Source organism: Marmota flaviventris, chromosome 13 (assembly GCF_047511675.1).
Source record: "Marmota flaviventris isolate mMarFla1 chromosome 13, mMarFla1.hap1, whole genome shotgun sequence".
Taxonomy (NCBI): Eukaryota; Metazoa; Chordata; class Mammalia; order Rodentia; family Sciuridae; genus Marmota; species Marmota flaviventris.
This window is the reverse complement of record NC_092510.1, coordinates 90,494,691-90,521,113: the sequence shown is the minus strand read 5'-3', so window position 1 is coordinate 90,521,113 and position 26,423 is coordinate 90,494,691. Positions and strand designations below refer to the sequence as shown.

Sequence of the window (26,423 nt, the reverse complement as noted above, 5' to 3'; positions counted from 1 at the left end):
TAATGATAACCCTTTCATAATATAGTATTATACAGTTTTCATAACAATTTTAATAGCTATGTAATACTGAATCGTAATGAATATACTACAGTTTATTCAACAATTTTAGGTGTTTCAGTTTTTACTGTTGCATGCTGCCAAGATGAATATTTTCATGTGTTCTGGAAAATGCTTGCCAGCATCTCTGGCAATTTCTTGAAATTGAGCCCTAGAAGTAGAATTATTTGGTAAAAGACATTGAAACAAGCTTCTCTGAGGCTAGTGATACAAATAGCCCCAAAAGGTCATATGCATTTATACTTGCACTAACAGGGTATATTCTTGAGATTACCCTTCTTGTAGCCATTCTCAGTGGCATTGTTTTGCTTTATTTTTCAGTCTTAAATTAATAAGTAATAACCAAATAAACACATTTCTTTAAAAAATTAGTCTCAAAAATATCTGGATTCATTATGAAGGTGGTTTAATCAACTCTCAGGCAATCTAAGCAGGCCTGAAAGTGATCTGTTGGTTTCACCATAAGGAAGATTTTAAATTAATATTTGATATTGAAAAGAATAAAAGGCTACATTAGAGTTAGCATTAAAATTGTATGGAATATAATTTCTTCGTGTGATGTAAAATTGCATCCTATTGGAGGGCCATAGAGAACCATCACAGAGCTGTGTCTGTGGGCCACGGACAATAGCCCAGCTCCCCAAGCCCAGGGCAGGATTGCCAGTTGCTATCTTAACACATCCGATACTGTTTGGAATTTCAAGATCCCTGCATAGTCTATAAATTATTCAACTTGTTGGGAGCTTCAGACTTTAAATTAAAAATGCCCTTCCTTCCTCTAGACTTACTAATGGAACACATACAGGAAATTCGAACTTTGAGAAAACGTTTAGAAGAATCTATTAAAACAAATGAGAAGCTGCGGAAACAGTTGGAACGGCAAGGGACTGAGTTTGATCAAGGTAAGGAAGGACCTTCTCACAGGGCAATGCAAACCCTGAGTGCTTCACATTTGCCCAACTGAGCAGTCTGTGGACAGTGATGTCTCCATCACTGCCCAAACCTGCCACCCCTATTCTCCTGAATTGTGGATGGCCCCTCACTGGACTTTGGAAGCTGTAGAGATGTAGATAGGTATGCAAGGGGAGAACAAGGCATATTTTGTCTTTTTGTCAATAACGGATTATAAAAATGTCAGCATTTTAGCAGTCTGGTAAATCTCACATGCCAATCAAAAAGGTCACCAGTATTCCTGTATAACCATGGTTAGCTCTGAGTGAAATGATCTTCCATGAACACTAAACATATTTTCCCCATAGGTAAGACTTTCACATAGGTCAAAAATTAGCGCTTCCATTCTACCTGTTAACACTGTCCTCTCTGCCCTGCCCCACACTCTTGTTGTTTTTCTTCTGTATCTTTCTAGTGATTTTTAGAATGCAAATACAAATATATATTCTTATTCTCCCTCTCATCCAAAAGTTAACATACTGTGCATCCACTGTTCTGACCCATTTTTCATTGAACAGTGTATGTTGACTTCTGTCCTTATTCTGCAGAGAGAGCCCTCATTCCATGAAGAATGTACCCTTAGCAGCTGGTGTTCTGGGAAAGGCCCAACCTGGGTGGAGATCCTGGCTCCTCTCTTTATTGCTTCATGGCTTTGGGCAGCTCACCAACCTCCCCACCTCCCAGTCTCAGTTATTTCACAAAATTGAGTCACTGCAAGATGAGGTGAGCAGTGCCCTGAGTAGGCTCTGCTTGTGCCTCACTCACTAAGTGGCTGCTGTCACCATTAGTATTTGTCTTATTTACTATTTTATTTATTTCATAATCTGACCAGTTTACCATTTAAACTGGTCCGGTGAGCATGGACCCTAATGTCATTCCCATTTTTAGAGGTGAGATTACTGACTTCAAGATAGTGCTTGATGGCGGCACTCAGTCCCCTGTCCCCTAGTCTACTTATCCTTCCTCAGTCACCCACTGTGGCCATCGGTTAAGAAGGACATCTTTTCAAAAGTACTTTGTATGCTCCAGTTCTCAAGGTAAACAGTGGTTCTATTACTTCTCCCTTTCCTTCCCCCCATTCACTCCGCCCCCACACTGCCTCCTCCCCTTCTGGCCCCCAGGGAAATTGATTATGAGTTATTAGTCATATCAAACTCAGGAAAGAAATACACGCCTGGGCCCTTCACATTTACTCTTGGTAATGCCTGAATTAGATTCATTTTGTTTTACATTTTCCCTGGAAAATCCAATTATAGAATTATTTGGGGGCTCAAATGGCCACCGGCTACAATGGAGCAGGCAATTGCTCTAGAGAGTAATTCCCTCTGACGGGAAGGTTTACAAAAATGCATTCATAAAGTATTTACGCTGGTGGAAAGACATGCTGTTCTCACCATGTTGTCACTGTCTCTGACAAGACAAAGAAATAAAAGGGGCCCCGCCTTCCCCTGCTGTGAAATGTTCATCTTGGGAGGAGTTTTGAGAAAGGCAGGAGTCCTTACAACCTTGAGGTGGAAGTTTCTACATGCCAACATCCGCTGCAGCAGAGCTTCCAGGTGCTGTTCGTTATCCAGGTTTTCTGTAGTGGTGACATTCAGAGGAAGAACTGGCCTCCTGGTCTCAAAGTGCACCCTGCTAGTTCCGGTTTGACTCTCAGATTTAGACTATTGGGAACTGGTCCATGGCCTGGCTGTTCCTTTGGAAAGCGACTGCCTTGACTTGGGTCACTGTAGACCTGGGTAGTTTTTCCTGCTCATTCATATTACTCTTCAGTCCTGTTTTGGCTCCAGCCTATCATTAATCGTGCTATTACTACAAATGGTAATAGCAGTAACTGTAACAGTACCAGTCACTTTTATTGTGCTAATGAAGACTAAGGGACCTTATGTGACTTGCCTGAGGTCTTGTGGTTATTAAGAAGCCAGAGCCATAGTTCAACCCAGGTGTCTCTGAAACAGCACCAGAGTTCCTGGGGGAGAGTGGAGAAGGATGGTGGAGAGAGATGTTTGTGAATTAAAAGGTTGATCAGTGAAAAATTAGCAGGAAAGGAGGTTGTACTGCAGAGAGGGGCGGGCACACGCCTCTCGAGAGCTCAGTGTCCTTCCTTATGAGGAGTGAGAGCATTAGAGGTCATCACTTGTACACCAGGGTGTTTTCCATTGCAGATAACAAAATATGGATAAAAACTGGTGTAAATGATGGGGGTTATGTTTTTTACACAAGAGATCCAGAGGCAAGTGGTTCTGAGGCAGGGGTTATGACTCAGTGACATCAACACTTGGAGATGGTGTCTGTGGTAACTATGGTGGTTATGAGGTTCCCATTCTCTGTGGTTGGTGTCTGAAGCATGGAAAGAAAGAGACTCAGTCTTTACTCTGTCTTCCTTTTGCAGTAAGGGGAAGTCCGCCCTGAAGCCTCTGAAGGTCTCGTTGGCCAGCAGAGACCCGTGACCATGTCTGGCTGCAGGGTAGCTGGGCAAGCAGGGGCTGGCATTGGGTTGCAGCGTAGCAGGTGGACTCAGTATGGAAGCCATGTGGACGAGGTGCCCTGCACACAGTAGCAGGTGCTCTCCCGAGGGGCTGAGAATGGGAGCACTGTAGTGGTGCAGACAAGGAAGCGCCGGGCATGGGGAGTGTCATCTAAGCTGGATGTAGAAGAAGGGTAGGGGTTCAGCAGTGGACGACAGCATGGTGAAATCTTCACAGTGAGGAGTGGCCTCCCTCACAGTTTGCCTAGCTTTTGACCCTGACCTTTATAGCATACACTCAGAGACTGCGAATTTAGCTAAGAGTTGAAGGTGTCTTTGTCAGATGAAGAGGGTGGTGGGCATCCAGGCAAAGAAGGAACCTCATTCTGCAAGGGGTGTGACCATATGGTGTGCCTAGGGCCCAGAAGTGGCCCCGTTTCACTGCATTTAAGGGCCTTAGGGTTCTGAATGGAGAGGGGTGCAGTGTGCCAGGAGACTGGGAAGTTTGGACCTTGTGTTTTGATTGTCTTTTGCAGTACTGGGCCATTAGAGGTTTTTGAGCAGAGAATTACAAGAAAGGATTGTATTTAGGATGACAACACCACGGGCAGAGGGCAGGGCGGCCAGGTCAGAGCAAGGCCTGAGGCCTGAAGGGTGGGGACAGGAGAGACACTTGGGTGCTTGGCATCTTGGGAAAGCAGCAGCAGCGTGTCTGGGCTCAAGCCGGGTCTTGTGTGGTACTGCCCCTGAGGCAGGGCACAGGTAAGAGAGCGGTGAAGGGGGCAGTTCAGCAGGGTGGAGGTCCAGCAGACCCTGGGTGCGTGAGTTTGCACTTTGGGAGGTTGAGACTGTCACCCACTCACCCACCCTGGCCCTGGCTCCTGGTGCATTCACCTCAGGGGCGGTAAGTCCTGGGTCCCCTCCTGCCACCTTTTCAGGCTCACTCTCATTTCCCTTTGGGCTCTGAAATAACTTGGATGCTTCTCAGGGCTGATTTTCACTGCATGTTTTGTTTCCTCAGTGTTCAGAACTCCTTTCCAGGAAGTTCTATCCATACTGACCTGGAGATGGTCCCTGAAGTGCTTCTGCTTGTGTTTTAATAGGGGCTACAAACATTTTGGCTTATGGTTCAGAGCTGCACAATTCTCTCACCTCAGAGATTAATTTCCTGAGGAAGCAGAACCAGACGCTCAATGCGATGCTCCTGAAGGGGTCTCAAGGTAAGAAACAGAGGAGCTCCTGCAGCCAGGGCCCCAAAGCCTCCATGCCAGGCAAAGAATGCAGGTGTTGGAGTTGGAGCAACCTAGGTTGAGTCCTGTGGCCCTGTGACAGCTTTACAGGGTGTCATTGTCACAACAGTCCTGTGAGATATTCCTATGTTGTGGCTGAGAAAAATGTGGTACAGGGAGGTTAGGGGATACCTCATAGGGTTGTTGTGACAATCAAATTGCATAAAGCCCTCAGCACAGTGTCTCTACTGTATTTCCTTGTCACTCATGCCCTCTACACAGCCACCTCTCATTTGTCTTGGTTCCCGGTGGAAGAGAAAGGGGCTGGGAATGGTTTACTCAACCAGAGATTTCCAACAATCAGCAAAGTTTCATCCAGTGGTTCTTAAAAAGACCCTCTTTTAGTTCTTTCTATATGGAGCTTAGCTCCTAAGAACCTGCCTTATGCTACATTTTAGCGCTTAAAACAACTTTGGAACGAGATATTAGTATCCCTGTTTTCCACATAAGAAATGAAGGCCCAGGGAATTGCCCTGCCAGCGGTCACAGAGCTAGACGGTGGATGGGGCTGGAACTTGGGCCAGCTTACCTGCTTTCCCCAGAGGATATTGATGTGATTTGGGTTTTAGAAATGAAGTTCGGGCTTTGGAGATCATTCATTCTGCAGACATCCCCCAACTCCAGTTCTGAGTCAGGGCCGATTACAGAAATCAGTGAGTCCTGGTCCTTCTCTCAGGCTGTTGTGGTCTAATGGGAGAGACATCCAGACATCCCACAGCAGGCCAGCATGAGGAATGGCCCTGATGAAGCCGGTGCAGGGAGCACAGGACCCTGAGAGACTGGTCATCAAAAGCCTAGTCTAGAAGGATGAGGAGGGGTTAGCCAGGGTAGCTCAGAATAGAGAACCGGGACCTTTGAAATGGAAGGGAGAGAGCAGGTCCAGCCCTGCTCAGAGGTGAGGAGCATACAGGCTGGCCAGGAATGATGGACAGCTGTGCCTGCCTCTGCCACTTACTGGCAGTGTGGCTGCAGGGAAGTGTTAACCTCATTGATCCCCAATTTCCTGCTTGTAAGATGGGAGAACAGTAGTGCCTCCCTCAGAGGTTTGCAGTGAAGGTTAACTATGTTGGTGTGTGCGGGTCGCTATGTGACACCTGTGCAGTGTGCTGTGCCATGACCATCCCACCATCCCGCTGCTCACCCCTCACCCATATGGGTTCTTTCAACTCCAGCCTGCGTACAAAACCCTGTGCTGACCCTTTTCTTCACCATAGCACATGTGAGGAAGCTGAGACACAAAGAAGTAGAGACCCTTGCTCAGGGTCCTGTAGTCAGTAAATGAAGGAGCAACCCTTGAACCCACCACCCTGCCCCCAGCACCCTGCTCTGAGCCTCTTTGTCTCCTGCACCTCTGGGGAGGGTTTTGCTCCTCAGGAGAGTTGAGGCCCTCACAGAGGGTCCGTTCTGCACAGCTCTGCTGGCCTGTTGGGAGGCAGGGAAGGCCGCGCGCTTTCCATTGCTGCCGCCAGAGTTTGGGGCCCTGCTTCTTTCTTTCTAGTTTCTACACATTTGTGCTGTATGGAAGAAAAGTAACCAGGTTTGCAGGGCCCATTATTTAATAGAAAATTAAACAGGCCCATTTTATGCCAGTGACGTTTAATCTGCAGCCTTGATGTTGACAGATTTATCTGCCCAAAATGCATAAGATAATTGGAACACCAAAATCATAAATGTCAGATTAAATCTCATTCCTTTTTGTATTCTTGGAGTGCTCGAACTGAAGTGCTCTATCTGCTTAATAAGGTTGGAAAAAAACAAATGGTGTCCCTTCTCAGTGGCACTTTTTGGTGTTTGCAGATAAACAGAAAGAGAATGAAAAATTACGAGAGTCCCTCTCCGGGAACGTGGCGAGCCTGGAGCGCCTGCAGCAGGAGCATGCCTCTGTGCGGGGAGAAAACGAGAGGCTGCGGAAGGAAGTCGGCGAGAGGGACAGGCTCAACCAGCAGCTGAGCCAGGAGCTGGACAGGTGGGGCCTGGTTCCCTGCCCTGATGGCCCCCGCAGCCAGGCTCTGGGGGTACAGTCCCAGAGTGAGGCACACTAGCCTCTCTCCTAATGTGCAGGGATGGACAGAAGCATGCCATATATCTGGTGGGCATGAAATATGGGGAATGATCATCTAAAGAAGGAGGGGTGGGGCGGGCTGTTCTCCATCTTTCCTTCTCTGTAAAGGAGCCCTTTGGGTGGAGAGCCCCAAGGAGGGTGTGATACTGCAACCCTCTTGGGAAGTTGTTTGGCAGAGGGCACCCGGCCCGAGGCAAACAGGGGGCCTGTTCATCTGGAGGAGAGGGCGTGGTAGGGGCAGAGGGCATGAGGTGGCCAGAATCACATAAGGCCTCCTAGCTGTAGAAGGACTTTGGTTTTTACTCTGAGTGGCATAGGAAGCCACTGGGACATTCCCAGCAGAGGAGTGACATTTTCAAAGGATCCTATTGCTCCCTCTTTTGCGGTTTTCCCCTTAGACTCACATCCCATGTTTTCAGTTGTTCGTTTTGGCTCCCAGCAGTGACCTGCTCCTTCAGAGCTCCCATCACCACCTTGGCTGCCCGCACTGGGTGGTGATGTAGATAATCCGCTGTCTTTGCCGGCAGGCGATCCCGGTGTAGGTCGTAGCTCCGCTCTGAGCTGTGCACCCCTGGGTAGGGGACACAACCTTTTGAACTTAGCTTCCTCTTGTCTCTGAATCGAGGATTACAGAGCACATTCCTTCCAGGGTGTCTGTGAAGACTACAGGAAAGAGGGTAAAGGGCTGGACACGGGGCCCTTGGGAAACAGAGTCTGCAGTGCAGTTCTTAAACCATGCTGTTTTTGTCCTCACTCTTCTGGCCGAGTGGCGTGGGGGATGAGTAAGCCACCTTGGAGTGCAGTTAACCTCTCCTCCCCACGGGGGGCGTTGCAGGGCACAGAAGGAGGTGAAGTGGAGGCAGCAGCTGCTCTCACAGAACCACAAGTTGCTCCAGTCTCTCCGCGTGGAGCTGAAGGTGTATGTGAGGCTGGACGAGGAGCACCAGAGGCTACAGCAAGGTACTGGGCCCTGGGGACCAGGCTCTTTATGTCCCAGAGCTGTGAGCTCACGGGCACAGCCTGTGGCAGGAGCAGCAGGCCGGGGCTCTGGCTCCATGCCCTTTCTCCAGATGTTGTCATCAGACTCTGCGTGACCCTGGGGGTAAACGTGGTTTATTTGAAGCCAGCTCTTTGGCCTACTTCTCTTAAATAGGAGCAGAAAACATGGAAGGACATAGGCTCAGGCATCCTGCCAGCTCAGTTCTAGAGTGTCACTCCCTCGACCTGGCCGTGTGTCCTACAGTAGGTCACCTCACCCTTTGGGCCTATTCCTGCCTTGGGAAACATGTCTGTTAAAATCCACTGTGTGGAGTTGTAAAAGTTGAGCAGATCATGTGTTAAAGCGCCATAAAGTACTCCCCGACACACAGTAGACGCTTAAGAAATAACTTTCATTACAGGTTTCCTGCTAGTGTGTGTTTCTTTTTGCCCATTCATTCAGCAAACAGTTACAGTGCCTACCATGTGCTGGACCTTGTTGGCCCTGGTCTTGTCTGTATTTCAAGAGAGATACCAGATCAGAGTGACTCAAGTATAAGGTCTAATGTTTCAGAATCAATTTTGAGGTGTAGTGGGATTTTTTTAAACTAATTTTCCAGATGGTTTCTCCCTATTGAAAGTTTATCTAGAAAAGGGTCATCTCACAGCTTTCATTTCTTCTCAAGTTGCTTCTCTTATTCTTGCTGTTGTGCCTTTTTAATATACTGTGGCTCTTAAAATCATCCCCTTTCATTCTATAATTCCAGCCCAAATAGATTTTATTACTACTAGACATAATTTCAGGGTTTGGTGTGCAATTTGCTAGGCTTTTATGGCCAGAAGTGAAAATTAATTTCCAGCTCTTATTTAGCCTGTGGAATAGCAGCAATTAAGTCAGCCAATATTTTTGTTTTTAAAGTCGAGTTGTTATTTTAAATTGTACCTAGTTCTCAGTAAGGGGGGGGGGGTCGATGGTGGTGTGCGGATTGAAAATGCCATTGAGTTCCTTTGATGGCTGACCCTTTATTTGTGGAAGATGTCAAGACTTCCCTCTGCACATGTCCACAGAGACTGGAGCAGAGGCACCAGAAGGCTGGAAGGGGCAGGAGCTTCTCAGTGACCTGCACGACCTCCTGACAGAGATCCAGGCTCTGCGGGCACAGTTGGAAGGTGGCATCAAAACCAATAGCACCTTACAGAGCAAGCTGGAGGAGCAGCTGGCACAGGGGGAGAAGAAGGCCCAGGAAGGAGACCTCAGTCTGGCTGTCCAAGCCCCGGGTGTCCCCGATTGGACCCTACAGCTAGACAAACACGGTATGGCATCTGCACATCTGTGTATTATGTGTGAACTTCTGAGTGATGCCCCTGCCCACGGAGATGTCCTTCCATAGACAGTAGATTCACTGCACCCTCGGAGCCGGGTGCCTGACCGCTAATTAACTGTTACCTCTGGCACAATGGCATACTCTGGGTGTCTTGGTTCTCTGGAAGTGGAGCTTGGGCTTCCAGCCACCCTGATGGCCTCCAGTTTTCTTCCCTCGTATCTATTTCGTCCTGCCTATGCCACTCGGAGCCTGAGGCCTTTTTAGTCCTCTTGTTACCCTTCAAAGAGAACCCAGCCTCTTACTCTGATTTGCAGTGCCCTCTAGGTCTGGGAAGCCTCCTGGTAGGGAACACCTGGGCCTGTTTTGCATTTGCTGGTGGCCTGTCAGCCCTGGAGAGTTTGTGAGGGGAGCAGAGAGAGGACCAGACAGACATTCCTGCCCCAGCCCAGCCGAACCCAGGACAAACCAGCAAGTGGTCGACTCAGTGCCCCTGACCAGGCCATCCCTTTTACTGTGTAGACAAAGGAATTGGAGCTGAGAGTGACATGGCACTATTCATTTCAGCTCTCAGTCCAGAGCTGTTCCTGACCCCACCCGACCTCGAGCCTCAGGTGCCTGGAGATTGTCATTCTGATGCCCATAAGGTGAATGTGCGTGTTCAGTGGAGCGAGGAATATTGACATGCTTTATAGACAAGGATTGTGCAAAAGTTTCTCATCACTTGGATTGAGAATCAAGTCTATTGCCTTTAATTTTGAAAGTTCAGATGTCTTAAGGAGAACCCAGTCAGCTTTAGCACCGTCATTGATTGGTTCATTGATTTCTCCTTGATAAGGATCTTAAAACTTTAACCAAAAAGATGATGTAACAATATAAGGAAGAAAGGTTGGGAAAAGAATTCTTTGTATATTTTTCATCATTTGTTAATCAGAAACAGGCTTGAGTTTATATTGTTCAAATTGTTTTTTGTACCATTTTTCTGTTTGGGGGCTTTTTTGTACATTTTGTTTTTGTTTTTTTTAGCAGTGCTGGGGATGGAACCCAGGGCTGTGGTCTTGGATTAAAGTGATTCTCCCCAGGGGCTGACTTCGTGGAGCTGACCTCCTGGCTTCCTGGGCCTGGAAACCACAGTGCACCCTTGGCAGGGATGGAGGAAGCATGGATGGGGAATCCTGAGGCCTAGACACCAACCTTGCTGGGTTATGCTGCCCTGTGGCCTCCTTTTCCGTGAAGTCTGAATTACAGTGCCAGCCTGCCTGTTAGGCTTTTGAGAGCTTAATAGCTTTCCGGATGTAAAAGTGCTTTCCAAGTTATAAAGTGTTGCTCAGATCGTCTTGAGCACCTGTTGATTTTGCCTTCTTACGGTGTTTGAAATGTGTCACCCCCATATTCTGCAGGCCGCTCCCTCTCTCTCAGGTTACTGCAGCAGCCTTCAAGCTTTCTCCTCCAGGACCAAACTGAGATCTCAGCCAGGCGCTGCCCAGCCTGATGCCCCTGAGTAGGTCCCACAGCCCTCCTGGTTCTGGCCTTGCACCCTCCTGTGTCTTCCCGGCATCAGGGCCTTGGCCACAGGACCTGCTTATTTCTCCCCGAATGACAGTTCACATCCTTGTGAGCTTGTAACTGCCTGCTCCCCCCTCTGCCTGGCATTTTTTCCCCTCCTTCCCAGGGATCAGTCACAGTGGTCTTGAAACATAACACAGGTGTCAGCCTTTGGGAAGCCATGCTGGGGTCAGCACCATCCCCCGGCACCCACAGCCCTGTGCTTCCCTCCTCCATCCTGAGCACACCGAGACAAAACTGCCTGTTTCTTGTCTGACAAGAGGGTTTTCCCAGGAAGGGGCTGGGCCCAGTCACTCTTTCTCTGTTGTCCTGACCAGGTCCAGTAGGACTGATGTCCAGGGAGAATTTGAATGAATGCTGTGTTTCTGAACAAATGTGTTTGGATGAGACACTGTACTCTCAGTCACTTCTTCCTCAATTATGGAAGGCAGTGAAACAGTTTATTTCCTTCTCTTGTTTTGCATGTTACAGATGATAACAAATGTCCCCTGGCAAGCAGTAATTCCTCTGACCTTGAGTCCACTTGGGCTGTGATGCCAAAGTCAGGTACAAAATTGAAGTCTGAGTAACTGAAGCAGCATGGGGTGTGACAGTGGTATTTTTAAATTGAATCAAAGGGGGTCCCTGGTCCCAACTAGGTGTTTGGGGATCAGCATGTAAGCTCTGAACACAGGGTGCTACCAAGTAGATTGATGTTCCACTTCTCATTTTGCAGCTTCAGAGACTCCTCCACTCTCTGGAAATGACATAGACTCCTTCTCCTGCATCAGTGGCAGCTCTGTAACCAGCACCCCTTGCCTGCCCCGCATGGCTGCTCGCCTGTGGGCCAGCAGGAGTGGCCGCCACATCCTGGGCCTGATCGAGGACTATGATGCGTTGTGTGAGCAGATCCACCAAGGACAGAGGCTCCTTGCTGAGATGGACATGCAAACCCAAGAGGCTTCCAGCCCCATGGGTCAAGAGCTGAGGACAAAGGTAATCTGGCTGGTAGAGTAGGGGAAGGGAGGTGCTCACTGGGGCAGTGAGTGGGAAGGACTGACTGAGGGTGCTTGGAGGCAAGTGCACAGTTGTCCTCAGTAGGGCTCTAAAAAGAGGGACCAGAAGGTGTCGGTCAAGAAAGGTCAGAGTCAGGTTCTGTGTTGGTGGCTGCGGGAAGACATCTGGTTGAGGTTTGTACCCTGCGTTATTGTGGCTACTTCATAGGGATCTGCTGCTCTGTGCCCATGTCGGCCTGTCTGTCGATTCTCATCCAGTCTTCTGTCCCTCTGTGTGTCCAGCTGTTCATCCCTATGTCCAGCCACCCGGTGTGCTCGGGTTCTGAGGATCCTGTGGAGAAGATGGAGGGCCTCATCCTCTTGAGGCAGACCCCACTTTACTGCACTTACCATACCATGCTAGCCCACCCCACACCTCCCCAGCTCATACCTCACTGTCTCCCAGTGTCATACCACACTATGCCATATCACAACATGCCATCCCCCAGTGTCACACTACACCAGGCCACATCATCTCCCAGTGTCACGCCACACCACACTATATCACACTGCGTCCCCAGTGTCCCACCACACCACATCACACCACACCATGCCACATCATCCCCCGGAGTCACGCCACACTCCACTGTATCACACTTGTCCCCCAGTGTCATACCATACTACACCATATCACACCACACCATCCCCTGGTGTCACGCCACACCATACTGTACCATACCATACCATGGCACACCATACCCCAGTATCGTGCCACATACCATACTACGCCACACCACGTCATACTGCACCACACCACACACCACACCACATCATACTGCGCTACACCACACACCATACCATGTCATACTGCGCCACACCACACCATAATTTCTACAACTGCCTCGTGATGAGCTTGCCAGTTTGAGAAACCCTACATCCAACCCAGGACGGTTGGCATCTCCATCTCTTCCCCCATAGCTTTCCTTATGACATTTTATTTCCTCACCACAACCCTGGGAAGCAGTGATGTCATGCCCACTTTAGAGATACTGAGAAGTAGCTTGGAGAGGTTCACATCTGAACTCAGCTCCCTGTCCTCCAGGGTGCTCGCTTCCCACATTGTAGGACAGCATTAGTCACCAGACTTACCTGTGCAGAAGCTGCTAACTTCTGCCTGCCTGCCCAATGGCATGTTCCCTCTCCTGCAATGTGTCCTACTCTGAGTAGGCTAGGCTTATGCGCCATCCCCGCCTGCTTTCCACAGCCTGTCTCCAGCCCAGGTTCCCTCTGTCCTGGGACCCCCTCAGCCTCTTTTACCTCCCTCTTCCCGCACCCCATCCCGCTGGACTCTTCCCCGACTTGTTGCTTTTTGTCTAGACCCAGCTGTTGGGCATGTGCTTCCTTACTCGCCTCCTCCAAGGCTTGGGGACAGGTACACCCCCACCCGCAAGCTGGACCAGACCCCAAGCTTGGGTCACATTCCTGATCTCTCTTCCTGGGTCTTTACTGGAGATGCCTGAGCCCCCTGCTTCCCCATACCTGATTTGACTTTTTTATTTTGTTGTATTATAAAAATCAATTTTGCCTTTTATGTTCTATTAGACAGATGAACTCTTGGAGAACAGGGAGAGGGGCTGCTTTATTTAACTTTTTCCATCACCTGGTACAAGACCAATGTGCTTGCTGAATATTTGTTGAATAAATTAATAAATATTAATAAGATGCTTTTTCTTTTCTGATTGAAATTTTTATTGCACAAAAGCTAGAAATTATAGAAAAGCATAAAAACATTTATTAATACACTACCCCTGAAGGTCAGCACCTTCAATTTTAATGTGTACTTTTAGGACATTCAAAAGTTTATCAGACCTACACATAACTGTGAGTTCCACATGTTTCACTAACAAGGGGTTGATGCTTTTTCCATCTCATTCGGTTTTTCCTCACCCTTGACTTTTATTGGCGGCCATATCAGCCCATGTGTGGCTGGACCTTCACTTATTTTCACTTGCACTGTTTGTTGGACATATAATTGTGACTGGCAAGCATCCTCATTCAGAAACAGTTTTTATTATTTTAAATTGTATTTTTGATTAGGTACGAAATGAAGTTACTGGTTCAAAACGTGTACACTTTTTAGGGCTCTTGATAACCATTGCTACATTGCTTCCCAAAGGATCACATCTGTTTGAGTACCCATCTCAGCACCCACACTTGTCTTCGTTGAGTATTTTTATTTATAATGATTTTTTGTTAATTTGATAACTAAAAAAGTATACATGGTTTTATTTTTATATTCATTTCTTGTAAAGACATGCTGTATTTTCTTTTCTTTTTTGTGTTTTTCCATTTCTGATCACATTCTTGTTTTCTCATGCCCTTGACTCTCCCATGTGATTTTCCTTCTGCTGACAGTGAGGGTGAGAGACTTCAAAAGTACCCAGCACTGTTCCCAGACCAGTGCAGCTGATGCCAAACTGTCCCTGTCGCTGCACTTGCTGTCGGTGTCGTTTGCTCTGGAGCATCTCCGGGGGCTGCAGCATACATGACATTTTATTTCCTCCTCACCACAAAAAACCCGGTGAAGCCCTGCAGCCTGGAGATTTATGCTGCCTGTCAGAGCTTGCTGTCCATGATCTCAGGACCACACGTAACAGCTCTCTCATCCCTGACCCCATGTAGGGTCTGCACTTGGTGCCCCTGAGCAAGTTTGTCTCCAGCGTGAGCACGGCCAGGCTGATCCTAGAAGAGGCCTCGAGGTTGCTGAAGCTCCTTTGGAGAGTCTCACTCCCCACAGATGGCCAGTGTACCCTTCACTGTGGGCAGGTAGGTGGTGACATTCTTCAGAGGTTCAAGGATGCCCCTGGGCCTGTGTCTCAGTCCCTTCCTTAGCCCAGCCCAGGAGTAGCCCCAGTGGCTCTCATTTGGTGCGGGGAAGTGTCAAAGGGAGGAAAGGCACCAGGTTGGTTATGTTTTTGCTGTGTCTGGGCTGCTGACTGACCTCCAGCACCCGAGAGTTCAGCCTGCAGCGGCTGCCCACGTCCAGCACATGAGTGTTGAGTGGGATCCTGTCTACACTCCATATACGAGGAACTGGGGCCCAGGCATTGAGTGCTTCATCAGGGTTACAGAGCTGGTTTGAAACATAAGGACTGAACCCGGAGCTATTCTTTCATTTTGTAGGCATTGAGTTCTGGCTTGTTCTCATGGGCCTGCGGGTTCTCTCTTCATAGTCCCTTTCACATTATATGCCTTTGCCTGCACCCTCCACTCCCATTAATGGCTTTTCTTGATATGAGTAGGCCTTTTTCAAATCTGCCTAACTGCTGGGGAGCAGTTGATCCATGCCAGCAGCCAGGCAGGTGGAGCCCTACCTGTTTCCATCTGTGGAGTGCATGTGTATTGTGACAGGGTGAGCAGCCAGCCTGGCTCCCAGGGGAACCTCCCTGGGAAAGCCACATGCAGGTAAAGGAGGTTGAGACTCCCAGCTGGGTGGTCTGATGCTGCTTCCCCTTTTTGCCTCTCCTGTGAATGTGCTACAGGCCAGCAGGGAGGCAGAAAGGAAATTTGATTTTCTCTCTGAGTTCCACCCCACTGGCAGCTCTTAGATGGGTTTATCGTGGTTCTGGAGCAGCCCGTGAGTAGCCCTCTCCCTCAAGGTTCCATGAGGAGTCCTGAGGCTTCCTTGTTAGGCTCCTGTGGGGGAGTGTGGGCGTGCTGAGCTCAGGGAAGCTCATAAACATTTAATGTTTCATAAATTCATTTTTGCCCACTTCAGCCCATGGGGTGTGGGGTGGAAGGCAAGTGTCAGGGGGATGGTGGGACCCACTGGTCCTAGCCCACAGCCTTTTCTTACTCTGACTGCCTGGATGTCCCGTGCTGCCTGCCGACTCCTTCCCACCTTCTCTTAGCTTAAATGTTACCCCTAGGTGAGAGAGGGCTCCCAGTCACTCGGTCATAGCGTCTTCCTCTGTTTCTTCATAGCTTTTGACACAAAAGATAATTACTTGGTTTGTTTTAATGTCTGCCTTCCTCTGCTTTCCTTCAGGGGAACATGTGTTTTGTTCATGTTTTTGAATAAATGTATGATTGAATGATTTTTCCCATATAACCAAACTATTATTACCTGTCCCTTATGAATTTTGAAAGCAAACATGTCTGAACCAAACAGTTGACCCACAATGCAGTGGTTTGATCCTTAGCACATAAAAGTAGTGACTACTTGTTAAATAGACAGAATGCAGTTCTTATTATATATATAAGACACACACATTATAAATGCACACAAAATTGTAGCCGTGTCGATTTTCCCCCACTTCTAGATCAGTCCAGCGACTGGTTGGTGCTCGAGGTGTTTTGTCCTTCGTTTCTCAGATAACTGATTATATTCACTCTAGTGTCACAGAATTTCAGAGTAGGACAGGGACTTAGAGATGCTCCATTGTGGCTGCTGGTTGCTAGTGTACGCAGACCCCTGTGTGGTGTTAAATTGCCTCTCACCACTGTTCTGTCACTGCCTGTGTTTGACACGGTGCCTTTTGCCTGGTGTGAAGCGTGTGTGTAAAGCAGACTTCCACATCTTCAGCAGCCCGGTGGCTTTTGCTCCCTGCTATTTTCTCTGAGAATCATTGATTTGCCTTTTGCATTTACCGTACTGTCCCACTCAGTCCTGTGGACTGCTCTGAAAAGCATGCATCCCAGGCATGAGTTGACCTAGGAAAGTTGTTGGAGCGATATAAATATATAGGCTCATGCTTATGAGTTTTTTAAATGAAGAAAAAGCAATAACAGGCTATGTGTTGGCATGTAAAGGGAGAGATTGGAAGGGCAGAGATCAAGTAGATTTCTCTGAATAGAGCTTGTTTTATACAGTTGACTTCCAAACTATATCAATAGTTAACATAATTATAAATAAAATTTGTCAAAATGGGGAAAATAGAAATTTCTAAAAATTAATGGTATAGAATCAATTAACCTCACTACGGATGGCACTGGAGGCATGGTCACACAAAGAACATTTCAGTGACGGAAACAATGATTTGACCATACATTCCTAGCAGGAATATTTTACAGGCAAGAAAAACTGCCCAAAAGTTTTTTTAAGATATAAACCGTTTTCAGTGGTTAGTAATAGTATTGGTATTAATATTCTGAAACTAATGTATTTCTATTGTAAAACAACTCTTAAGTATCATTAGGAACTAAGATTTTTACTATGAATTAAAAAAATTAAAATCAAAGAAATAAAGACCCTGTAATTGTAAATTTAAATTGTAAGCATCAATATGAACTCATGATGTTTTTCTGTTAAAAAAATTTACTAACTCACTCTGTGTAAAAGGCTGAAGAAATAAAATCTGACCAAGTGCCAGCAAACACCCACAATTTCCAAACTATGATGTCTAAATGCCTTTTCCCCCAAAAGGATCTTGGGCTCCTTGGAAAAATGACTCTATGTCTGGGCAGGAAATACAAGGAGCTCAGAACCTATTTTATCCTAGTAAGAAAGGACAAGATATAGGGAAGAAACCTGAAGATTTACAGTAGCTCTCAAAAGTGTAGGCCCTGGACCTGCAACATCAGCATCACCTGGAAATTTATCAGAAATGCAGATTCTTGGGCCTCACCCAGACCAACTGAATCAGCCACCCTGGGAGTGGCCTCAGTAGTTTATTTCACCAGCCCTTTTAGGAGCTTTGAGAAACCCTGGGTTAAAAACTTAAGAAACAACAGATTCAAAATATGGATGTTACTTGAATCCTGAATCATACCAATTATTAAAAAGTACAATTATGAAGCAATCAGGGAAGTGTGTCTATTAACTCCATATTTGGAGATACCTATTGAGTATCTGTTATTTGAAACTACCAGAAGTCGTTCTGATTTTGGATTTTTTTTTTTTTTTTTCAGATTTTGAAGTATTTGCAAAGAATTTGTGAGTTGGGCATCCCTAATCTAAAGATCAGAATGCTCAAAATGGGGCTGGGGTTGTGGCTCATCAGTAGAGTGCTCGCCTAGGCACTGGGTTCGATCCTCAACACCACATAAAAATAAATTAATAAAATAAAGGCATTGTGTCCAACTACAACTAAAAAATATCTTTAAATGCTCAAAATGCATTGGCTCAAAGAGTTCTGGACTTTGGAGCATTTTGAATTTTGGATTTTGATTTTAAGGATGTTCAACCTGTACTAAAGAATTATGTTCATTGTTTAGGTGAGCTAATGATATTATGGTATTTTAAAATCTTTTTTCCCAGATATATATATATATATATTGAAATATTTTATAGATGATATGATTAGTTTCTAGGATTGGTTTCAAATTAATTTTAGAGAGAGAAGGAGCTTGGGTGTAGGTGAAATAAGTTTGGCCTTGAATTGATAATTGCTAAACTGGACAGGTTCCTGGGGGGAGGGTCATTATCCAATTCCTTCTACTTGCATAAACATTTGAGATGTTCTTCATAAAAAGGAAAGCAAACAAACAAAAACTCTTCCCAGAAGCAAGGCTTCGAGACACTGATGGAGGATTTTGTGGCCTCCTGGGAGGGGAGGGGCTTCCATTTCTGCTCTCGGCTCTGCGATGCTCACTGAGTTGTTCTGTTGATATTGTCAAGAGTGTTCTTACTTGCATAAGCATTTCCTAATTCCTCTGTTATCGATAAATAGATACTGTACTTCATTATGCTCTGAAATGTTCAGAATCCTGAAATTTTTTAAATGTTATCCAATTTTATTCATGTATATTGTTGCATTCTGAAAAATTTCTTTAAAATGTTACTGTTTTTCAGTAAAGTTATCAGTTATTAACTAAAAAGAATGAAAGGAAAGAGAAAATAAAACAAGAATTGTTCTGTTGAGTGACTGTTGATACTGGGCACTGCTCATATACATCTTATTTTACCCCTTTACCACGACCTTGGGGAGTTAGGTTTTTTGTTTTTTATTTTAAATTTCTAAATTGAGGTATAAGAATCAGATGTTCTTATTTTTTTATTTTATTTTAAAATGTTTTTATTTTTAATTGATTCATAGTAATTGCACATTTATGGGGTAAGTGTGGCATTTCAGTACACATGTGTCATGAATACTGGTCAGATCAGGGTCATTGGCATATCCACCACCTCAGACATTTATCATTTCTTTGTGAGCATTCAAAATCCACTCCACTATCTGGAGTTAGGGTTTTTTTTTTTTTTTTTTTTTTGTTATTGTTATTGTTTTGTTTTTGGTATTGGGGATTGAACCCAGGGCAATTGACTACTGAGCCACATACCCCCAGCCCTTATCTAGAGACAGGGTCTCACTAAGTTACACAGAGCCTGGTTAAGTTGCTGAGGCTGGCTTTGAACTTTTGATCCTCCTGCCTCAGCCTCCCAAGTCACTGGGTCTATAGGCATGTGCCACCATGCTTGGCTTGGAGTTAGGTCATCTTGTTCACATTTTCCAGAAGTAGGAGCTGAAACTCCAAGGAGTTAAATGATTTGCTTCAGCATCACACAGCTAGGAAGTGGCAGAGCTGTTTTGGAGCTCTCGCTGTTTTTTCTAAAGTATCTTAATGCTGTAAAAATGAAGGATTGAATCCAGTGGCACAGCAGATGTAAATTATTACAATCTGTGGTTTTAAGTGCTGGACAGGATGTGTACAGGGTGTTAGGAGAGTGCCAATGAAAGGTGACCCTGCCAGTTGGCAGGCACGTCACAGCACCTGCTCTGCATCAGGCAAAGGTGATCGAGGGAAGGAGGAGCTGGTAGTTGACAGGGGATGCAGGCCTGTGACGACCAGTTGCTACAGTCCCCTGGATGTGGGCAGTTATGGGGAGCCTCAGCTCCTGGTACAGAAGGGGCATCAGGTGAAGCCTCCTGCAGGAAGGGACAGCTGAGCTGACTATAGAAAGAGAAACGGGTTAGCCAGGCCAGGAGTGAAGTGGCCATTCCCGGCTTCCATGGACTCCTCTGAGTCTCATCCTCCTGCAGTGTGATGGGTGGGTCAGGGGTGGTTATTCCGGTGTCACAGGTGTGGAGTTAAGGCTCTGACTGCGGGGCAGTTTGTCCTAGGATGGAGCTATGACCACAGCCCAAGTCTCTGTGGGCCCTGGATAGCAGGAGAGAACCGTGCAGACCTGATGTCTGAGTTAGGGTCTGTTCTGGAAGCACTGAAGACTCTCTAGCTGACATGATTGGCTAATCTTAAAAGTGGTTAAGGTAGGGAATCAAAAAGTGAAACATACCTTAAACATTTTGGTTTAACTTTAAACAGATAAATGTACTTACATTCACCATTCTTTTGATGGAGGGCCAGGGCCATTTCTTTGACTATGGGGCTGCTGTTTGGAGTTCCACATGTCCTTACTTTCATAAGCCACATCCATAATGTATGTCTGTCACTTCCAATTTCTGTTTCTTTAAGATGAAGAGAAAACTTAGACACTTGTGAAGCAATCTGAATTTAGAATTCTTCTAGACTGTGTTCCTCCCACATCTTGTATAGTTGTTTCACCCACACCTAATTTGCCAGAATGTGTTTTTCAGTGGCTCGCCTTTCTCTGGTCTTTCTGAAGCATATGTTAGTTTTCATAGTCGGTTCTCTCTATCCAGACACAGGCTTCATAGGTTCACTTAATATTTAATTAGATTCTGTAATTCTGTTACAACTACCATAAATAAGTTTGGGAACAAACTAAAGGGACTCTTCATAAGCTGACAACTCAGCATCTCCCCTTGGAGCAGAGGTTTTTGAGTGCAGCCGGGAGAAGCAGGTGCCAGGCTTTCTTGCCACGAGGAAGGGAGCTGGTTAAAGTGTCTCAGTCCCCCTCTGAGCACTGGGGACCCAGTGTGGCCTCCCACCTCTACTCTACTCTGAAAATTCACAGTAGGTCCTCCTAATGGATAACACTCACCAAGAAATAGTTTTGTATTATTTTTTTTCAAGATTTAAACACAAAACTTAAAAATCAGCATAATAGTTTTTATTAAACAACAACAACAAAATTTGAAATCACATCTCCTGGAGACACTCTTAGCATCTTGTGGCCTTTGACCTCCAGCTCTGTGGCTGTGGAAATGGGTTCAGATTTGTGAAACGAGTGCTGTGGAGGCAGAGGGCAGCCTCTGTTGTTCTGGGCTCTTTTTCTCTCTCATTACAATCTTTTATATATATTGATATTTACATCTATAAATAGAGCTCTACAACCTCATTTTAATAGCTGCAGAATTACTTCTTTCTGTGTAAGTACCACAATTTATTTTAGATCCATATTAAACAAATTGGGTTTTTTTTTTTCTGCTACCACTAACAAGGCTGAAGTGGACATCCATGGACAACCAGCAACTTTCTTGTGCTTGTACGGTTGTTGTTTTGGGGGTAAATGCTATAGTGTAGACTTGCTAGTTCAGAGATGGTCATGCACTTACAGTAGATCTTGCCAGGTGTTACCCAAGGGCCTTGCCAATTTGCAGTTTTCCAGTGGTCATAAGACTGCTTTCTTTCATCTGTATTTTATCCAGTTTGCCAATCTGATGGACAGAGAAAGCCTTCTAGTTTTTATTTAAATATCTCTGTTAGTGACCTTGAGCATCTTTTTATCTGATTTTGCAATTGTTCCTATGTGATTTGACATTTTATATTCTTATTTCAGTTTTCTAATTCCTTTTTTCTTTAGATTGGAGAAATGAAAGCAGAGATCACCAAACTACAGAACAAATTGTTTGAACAAGAAAAGAAGTTGCAGAACAGCATGAGGCTTTTGCAGCAGAGCAAGCACCAGGAAAAAGTCATCTTTGACCAGTGTGAGTGAGCAGTGTGGGTAACCACTATGCTTGACCACTTCCTGCCCTGGCTTAGCCACACTGGAGCCCAGACCAGTGGTGATGAGGCCCCCTGGTTCGGGTGTCTTTTTAGGCTGCATTCTTCCTGACCTGCCCAGACTCGTCTGTTCACTTCCCATGTCTTGGTGGCAGGGATGGTCCTCTCACTGGGGAGATGGGGGTATGGCACGTGCGGTATGGGAGCACGGAGATGGCAGTGGGGTGGGTGTCACTGTCCTGGGAGGTGAGCATCCTGAATAAAATGATCCTTGAGCCAAATCTAAAGGGAGTGAATGTCATCAGGTAGGACAGGGGGTGACATTCCAGGCCAGGAATAGCGGGGATAAAAGCAAGAAACCAGAAGCGTTTCTATTGGTTGCCTACGACAGGTCGAGGTAGGAGGGGCCCGGGGACTGGGCCTTATGTTGTGACAGGCTTGGGGAGGCTGGCACGTACAGCAGAGGGTCGCCTGCCATGCCTGTCAGTGAAGAGGCTTGGTGCTCTACCAGAGAGCAGGACATAACAGCAAGGACGCGGGATCAGAGTAGGTCATGGACTTGAGGAACCCTTCTCCAGGCAGGTGCGGAGCCCCAGGATCAGAGAGCCAGTCAGTCCCAGCTCTGGCCTAGCCACTCACCTGGTCCCTGGTTTAAATCTTCAGCACCGCTCAAGGCAGCGCCCATCAGCACCTCCTGGTGACCCTACCGCGGCTGGGCCCACGCTGCCTGCATGTTGGTTTGCTTGTTTGGGGAGACTCTATCTGGAGCTCCTTCCTCTCCAAGGTGCCTGCCAGCTTTGGATGCTCTGTTAGCAAAGTTCCGTTTTCTCGGGGTCTTCCTGGGAGGCATAGAACATAGATTGTTGCCAAGTGGCAGTTTTCCTGACACTCCCTCGCCCGAAACCTTCTGGAAGTGGACTCTGTGAGATGGGCAACAAGCTCACTTATGAGCAGGCACAGCCCCAGGGACAGGCGCTCCTGCTGGCGGGGAGCTCGGGCGTAACTGGGGGTGGGGGTTACACAGCTTAGCTGTGGGAGCACTGCTGAGTGCCTCAGGGAGCCTGGCCAGGTTCTGGTTCAAGACTGACTGGGCCTTGAGGGATGGCCAGCTGAGATGGCAACAGGGCAGGAACAGGATTTTGGTGATGGCCTTGTGGCCTCATACCACAGCCCAGGAGGCAGGAGAGTAGAGTGTTCTGGAACATGCTCAGGACACACCAGGGCCTTTGAGGAGCCTTGTGGGACAAGCTGAAGGTGCAGTCCCTCAGGTGGGCAGTGGGGAGGCCTCTTGGGGCAAGGCAAGGCTGTCGAGAAGTGGGGATGTTGGGAAAGCTAGTGAGGGGTCGGTCCAGCAGGGTGGTGGATGTCATGAGGTTTTGGCTGGGATGTTCGTGTCACTCCCTGGGCAGACAGTGCCAGTCATGGCCATGTCAAGGTAGCCATGGGACATTGGGTCAGACTTCTGGGCAGCAAGGGGCCAAAGTGATGCTCCGTGTAGCCCCTGAGGCTGGGAAGCAGAACTCTGCCCTGGCACCCTCTTCCTCTGCAGCCTGGCTGGGATAGCGGCAGAGCACAAGGAGGTTTCAGAAGCAGGCATGAGGTTCACATGAGTCTAGTGACCACGGTAGACAGTGCCACACCCTGTGTCCTGGGTCAGCGAGCAAGGCATTGTGAATGGGCACAGTGCAAAGCTCTGACTTCAGTTTCCTTATCCCCAGGGGAGACAGTAATTCCAAAGGACTCACACTGGCCACACACATAGGCCTGGGTTCTAATCATGCTGCATAGAAAGTACCTCTGTCTCTCATCTGTAGAGGAATGTGAAGCTTCTGATATGAACTGTCCTTAGCACAGTGCGGGGCAGAGCCGCTTCCCTCTCTCAGTTAGTCCAATTGATCTAGGGTACAGAGGTCATTCAGAGCAAGCCTGAGAACATCTCACAGCATCTCTCATCTGATGAGCTGTCGCTGTCTCTGCGTTTTGTTCCAGCCAGTGGGCAGCTGCAGCTGGCCGGGCTGTGCCTCCTCCTGCCCGGGCTCGGCAGCTCGTCCTGACCAGTCAGGCCCTTGGGAATTCCCCAACACTGCCAGCCTCACGGGCCTGCTTCTGGCACCGAAGTGACTAAATGAAGGCTGGTAGCATTCCCTCTTCCTTGCCCACACAGTGACAGGAACAAGCAAGGGCTAGGGCTTATCCCTGCCTGTGTCCTCCCAGGCTCTATAGGGGAAAGTAGGGAAAGGGTGACCTGGTGAGACTTAGGACTCTGCTGTTCACTGGGCACGTGACCTGGAAACACCAGCCTCAGGTCCTCATTTGCCAAGTGAGGACAGTGATCCGGGCTTGTGAGGTGAACCTAGTTGGCCAGGTGGGGCACCCTCAGGTGGGCATCTTCCTTGCCGGCCTCCCCTGAAGTGGGAGGAACCCTGGACTGACTCATGTGACCCTAGGGTGTGAGCCTCTTCTTTGTGCTGGGGCAAGGCTTGATTTGGGACACATTCTTTACCACTCTGTCCCTCAGTCTTTTCGTCACAGTGGGGATTTCTGTGCCTGGGAACGTGGGTGGTGCTGTTCAGATGTAAGGGCTACATCAAAACTTGGGTGAGGTAACCCTTAGCTCATATGGTGAGTTTTGTTCTCTTGGTATGTTCAGTACTCTTTCAAGATTATTTTTAACCTCAATATCATGATACTTAATCTTTTCTGGGTCACAGGCCCCTTGGTGAATTTTGAGAAAGCTGTGGTCTCTTTCCCCAGAAAAATGCACACATTTATACTCACACATAGACCTGCACGTCACATCCAGGATGTAGGACTCTCCAAAGCACACCCATGGCCCCCGGTTATGAACTTCTGCTTGCAGACTTCAGTGGGGAGTGGAGGTACAGAGAAGCAGTGGCCACTTCTGAAGTTCATTTTGTTCAGTTAAAGCCCACAACGGCCTATCCCTTCCCCTGATGGTGCAGATTGCAAATAGATTTTATTATCCCAGGTAGAATTTTTTGTGAAGCATAAAAAATATTTTCTCTAGGTCCCCACAGATTACCTGCTGTGAACACACCACTGGAAAGCTGGGATGTGGTGTTGGTTTCAGTCTGTTTTAGCTGCAGGTGCTGTTGGTCAAAGGCCCGGATCCAGGGCTTGTGCCTGTGCCACTGGGCACGGGGCTGATTCCCTGACCCTCACCAAGCCTGTTTAGAATAGGTTCCTGGTAAGCTCAGAATCCGCTCAACAGTGCCATCCCTGCCGTCGCTGGAGTTTGTGTTGGAGAAGAAAAGATGGAGGAGGAGGTGGTGCTCCTTCAGCTGCTCTCCTGAGAGGTGGACACTCCCGCTCTCTGGAGTTCCAGTTCTGCAGGCCTGCTGTCAGTGGGCAGCATCCTCTGAGATCACCCATCAGCCTGCTCCCGTCCAGGCAGGATGCAGCTTCCCTAGGGAGACCATGGGGGCTATTCTGCCATCTGAAAGGTGGGGGTGGCCAAACCGCCCAGGGTTCTCCTCCCAGGCTTAGGAACTTGGCAGTGTGAAACCCCACCTCTGCTTAACTTCCCTCAGCACTTGATGTGGGTCTCCACACATGGGTTTGCTCCCCCTCTGCTTCTCAGAGGGCTCAGGACACCATGAATGCCTGGACCTGCCCTGCACCACGGACCTCCCTGGCCCACAGAGAGGAGCCATCAGGTTGCCTGGGTTACCAGGTGGCCTTGCAGAGCCTTGGTATTGCCCCTAACAATGGCATGGCATGCTCTACCCAGTGCATCCCTGTGAGACTGGCTTTGTGGGAACTGAAAGAGGTGTCAGTGGTCCACCCTTTCTGATGTGTCATTTATGCTGGGCCCTAAGAGGGGACAGGTAGACCCTTCATGCTTCTCTCTGTTCTGGATTCTTCAGGGTGGTTCATGTGTCAGAGCCTTCAAGTTGGGCTTCTCCTCCCTGAACTGGGCTTTTTCACTGCCCTTCCAATGTCTGGTCTCTGATCATCTTGTTCTTTGCTTTCTCCCCAGTGCTTGTAACCCACAAGGTCCTTCGGAAGGCCAGAGGAAACCTAGAGGTAACTTCATCCCTTTGTGTTTTTTTTTTTTTTACTGAAAGCCACGTAGTGGGTGGGGATGGGTGCAGGACCAGAAATGATCTCTTTTGAAAAATGAATTTGGAAGTGGAACCAAGGGACATGTCCTCCATATAGAGTTGTATTTTTCTGCCAACAAAGAATGACAAGTTTCATGCCTATCTTCAGTATTTGCTCTGGTTTTTAGATTTGTTTGCTGTTTTTACCAGGGAAAAAAGCAGCAGCCAGTGACTGGCACATAGTAGGACTTTGTTAAATCTTTCTGGAATGAATGAATGAATACAATATGATCTCATTGTCCCTTTGTTCTGTAAATATTTGCTGATCAAACTAATAAGTCTTAGAAAGCAGTTTCAGGATCACATCTTGCTTTTAACTCGGTCAGGGATCTTACTTCCGAAACCCTCCCCTCGACCTAAAATCCTCCTTTTTTCCCCCTCCCTTTCTCCAGCTGAGGCCCGGGGGTGCCCATCCAGGAACAGCCAGTCCCAACAGACCTGGCTCCTGAGGACTTGAAGCTAATAAAGCTTGTGGCCCCGAGATCATGCGTCTCTGTTCCAGCTGAGGCTTCTGGTGGCTGAGGGAGAAAGGGGAGAAATGGCTGCCTGGCCCAAGGAAGTCTCTTTCCCTCCGTGTTCTCCATCCACACGTGGCTCGTGGTTGTGGCCACAGAGGTTCAGGTGCTCTGCGGTGAGGCGTGGAAAGGCCTTGAGCTCTGGGAGGCTGCGTGGGTCTGGGGCAGAGGGATGGCGCTGAGGCTGCATGCGTGGCTGGGCTCCACGTTTGTCCTGGGTGACCTTGGCTCTCCCTGGCTCTGCAGTTTGAAGAATCTCCTTAAATGATTCATTGTATTCCAAGGGGATGATTCAGTCACTTTGTGTGGAG

General features: G+C 47.5%; 1 protein-coding gene across 5 annotated transcripts in view; it reads left to right on the top strand.

Moving 5' to 3' along the window:
* Cdk5rap2 (CDK5 regulatory subunit associated protein 2) overlaps positions 1-26,078 on the top strand; it is a 185,962-nt gene extending 159,884 nt beyond the window's left edge. For 4 of the 5 annotated variants that reach the window (XM_071600877.1, XM_027945288.2, XM_071600875.1 and 1 more), the window contains 11 exons: positions 840-959; positions 4,579-4,695; positions 6,562-6,730; positions 7,662-7,786; positions 8,873-9,118; positions 11,164-11,238; positions 11,408-11,667; positions 14,349-14,492; positions 21,331-21,457; positions 25,474-25,520; positions 25,990-26,078. In XM_071600877.1, coding sequence (XP_071456978.1) covers positions 840-959; positions 4,579-4,695; positions 6,562-6,730; positions 7,662-7,786; positions 8,873-9,118; positions 11,164-11,238; positions 11,408-11,667; positions 14,349-14,492; positions 21,331-21,457; positions 25,474-25,520; positions 25,990-26,046 — 1,487 coding nt within the window. In that variant the 3' untranslated portion in view covers positions 26,047-26,078. The remainder of the gene's footprint in view (positions 1-839; positions 960-4,578; positions 4,696-6,561; positions 6,731-7,661; positions 7,787-8,872; positions 9,119-11,163; positions 11,239-11,407; positions 11,668-14,348; positions 14,493-21,330; positions 21,458-25,473; positions 25,521-25,989) is intronic. The other variant, XM_071600876.1, reaches the window with a different exon arrangement.
* The last annotated feature ends 345 nt before the right edge of the window (positions 26,079-26,423 follow it).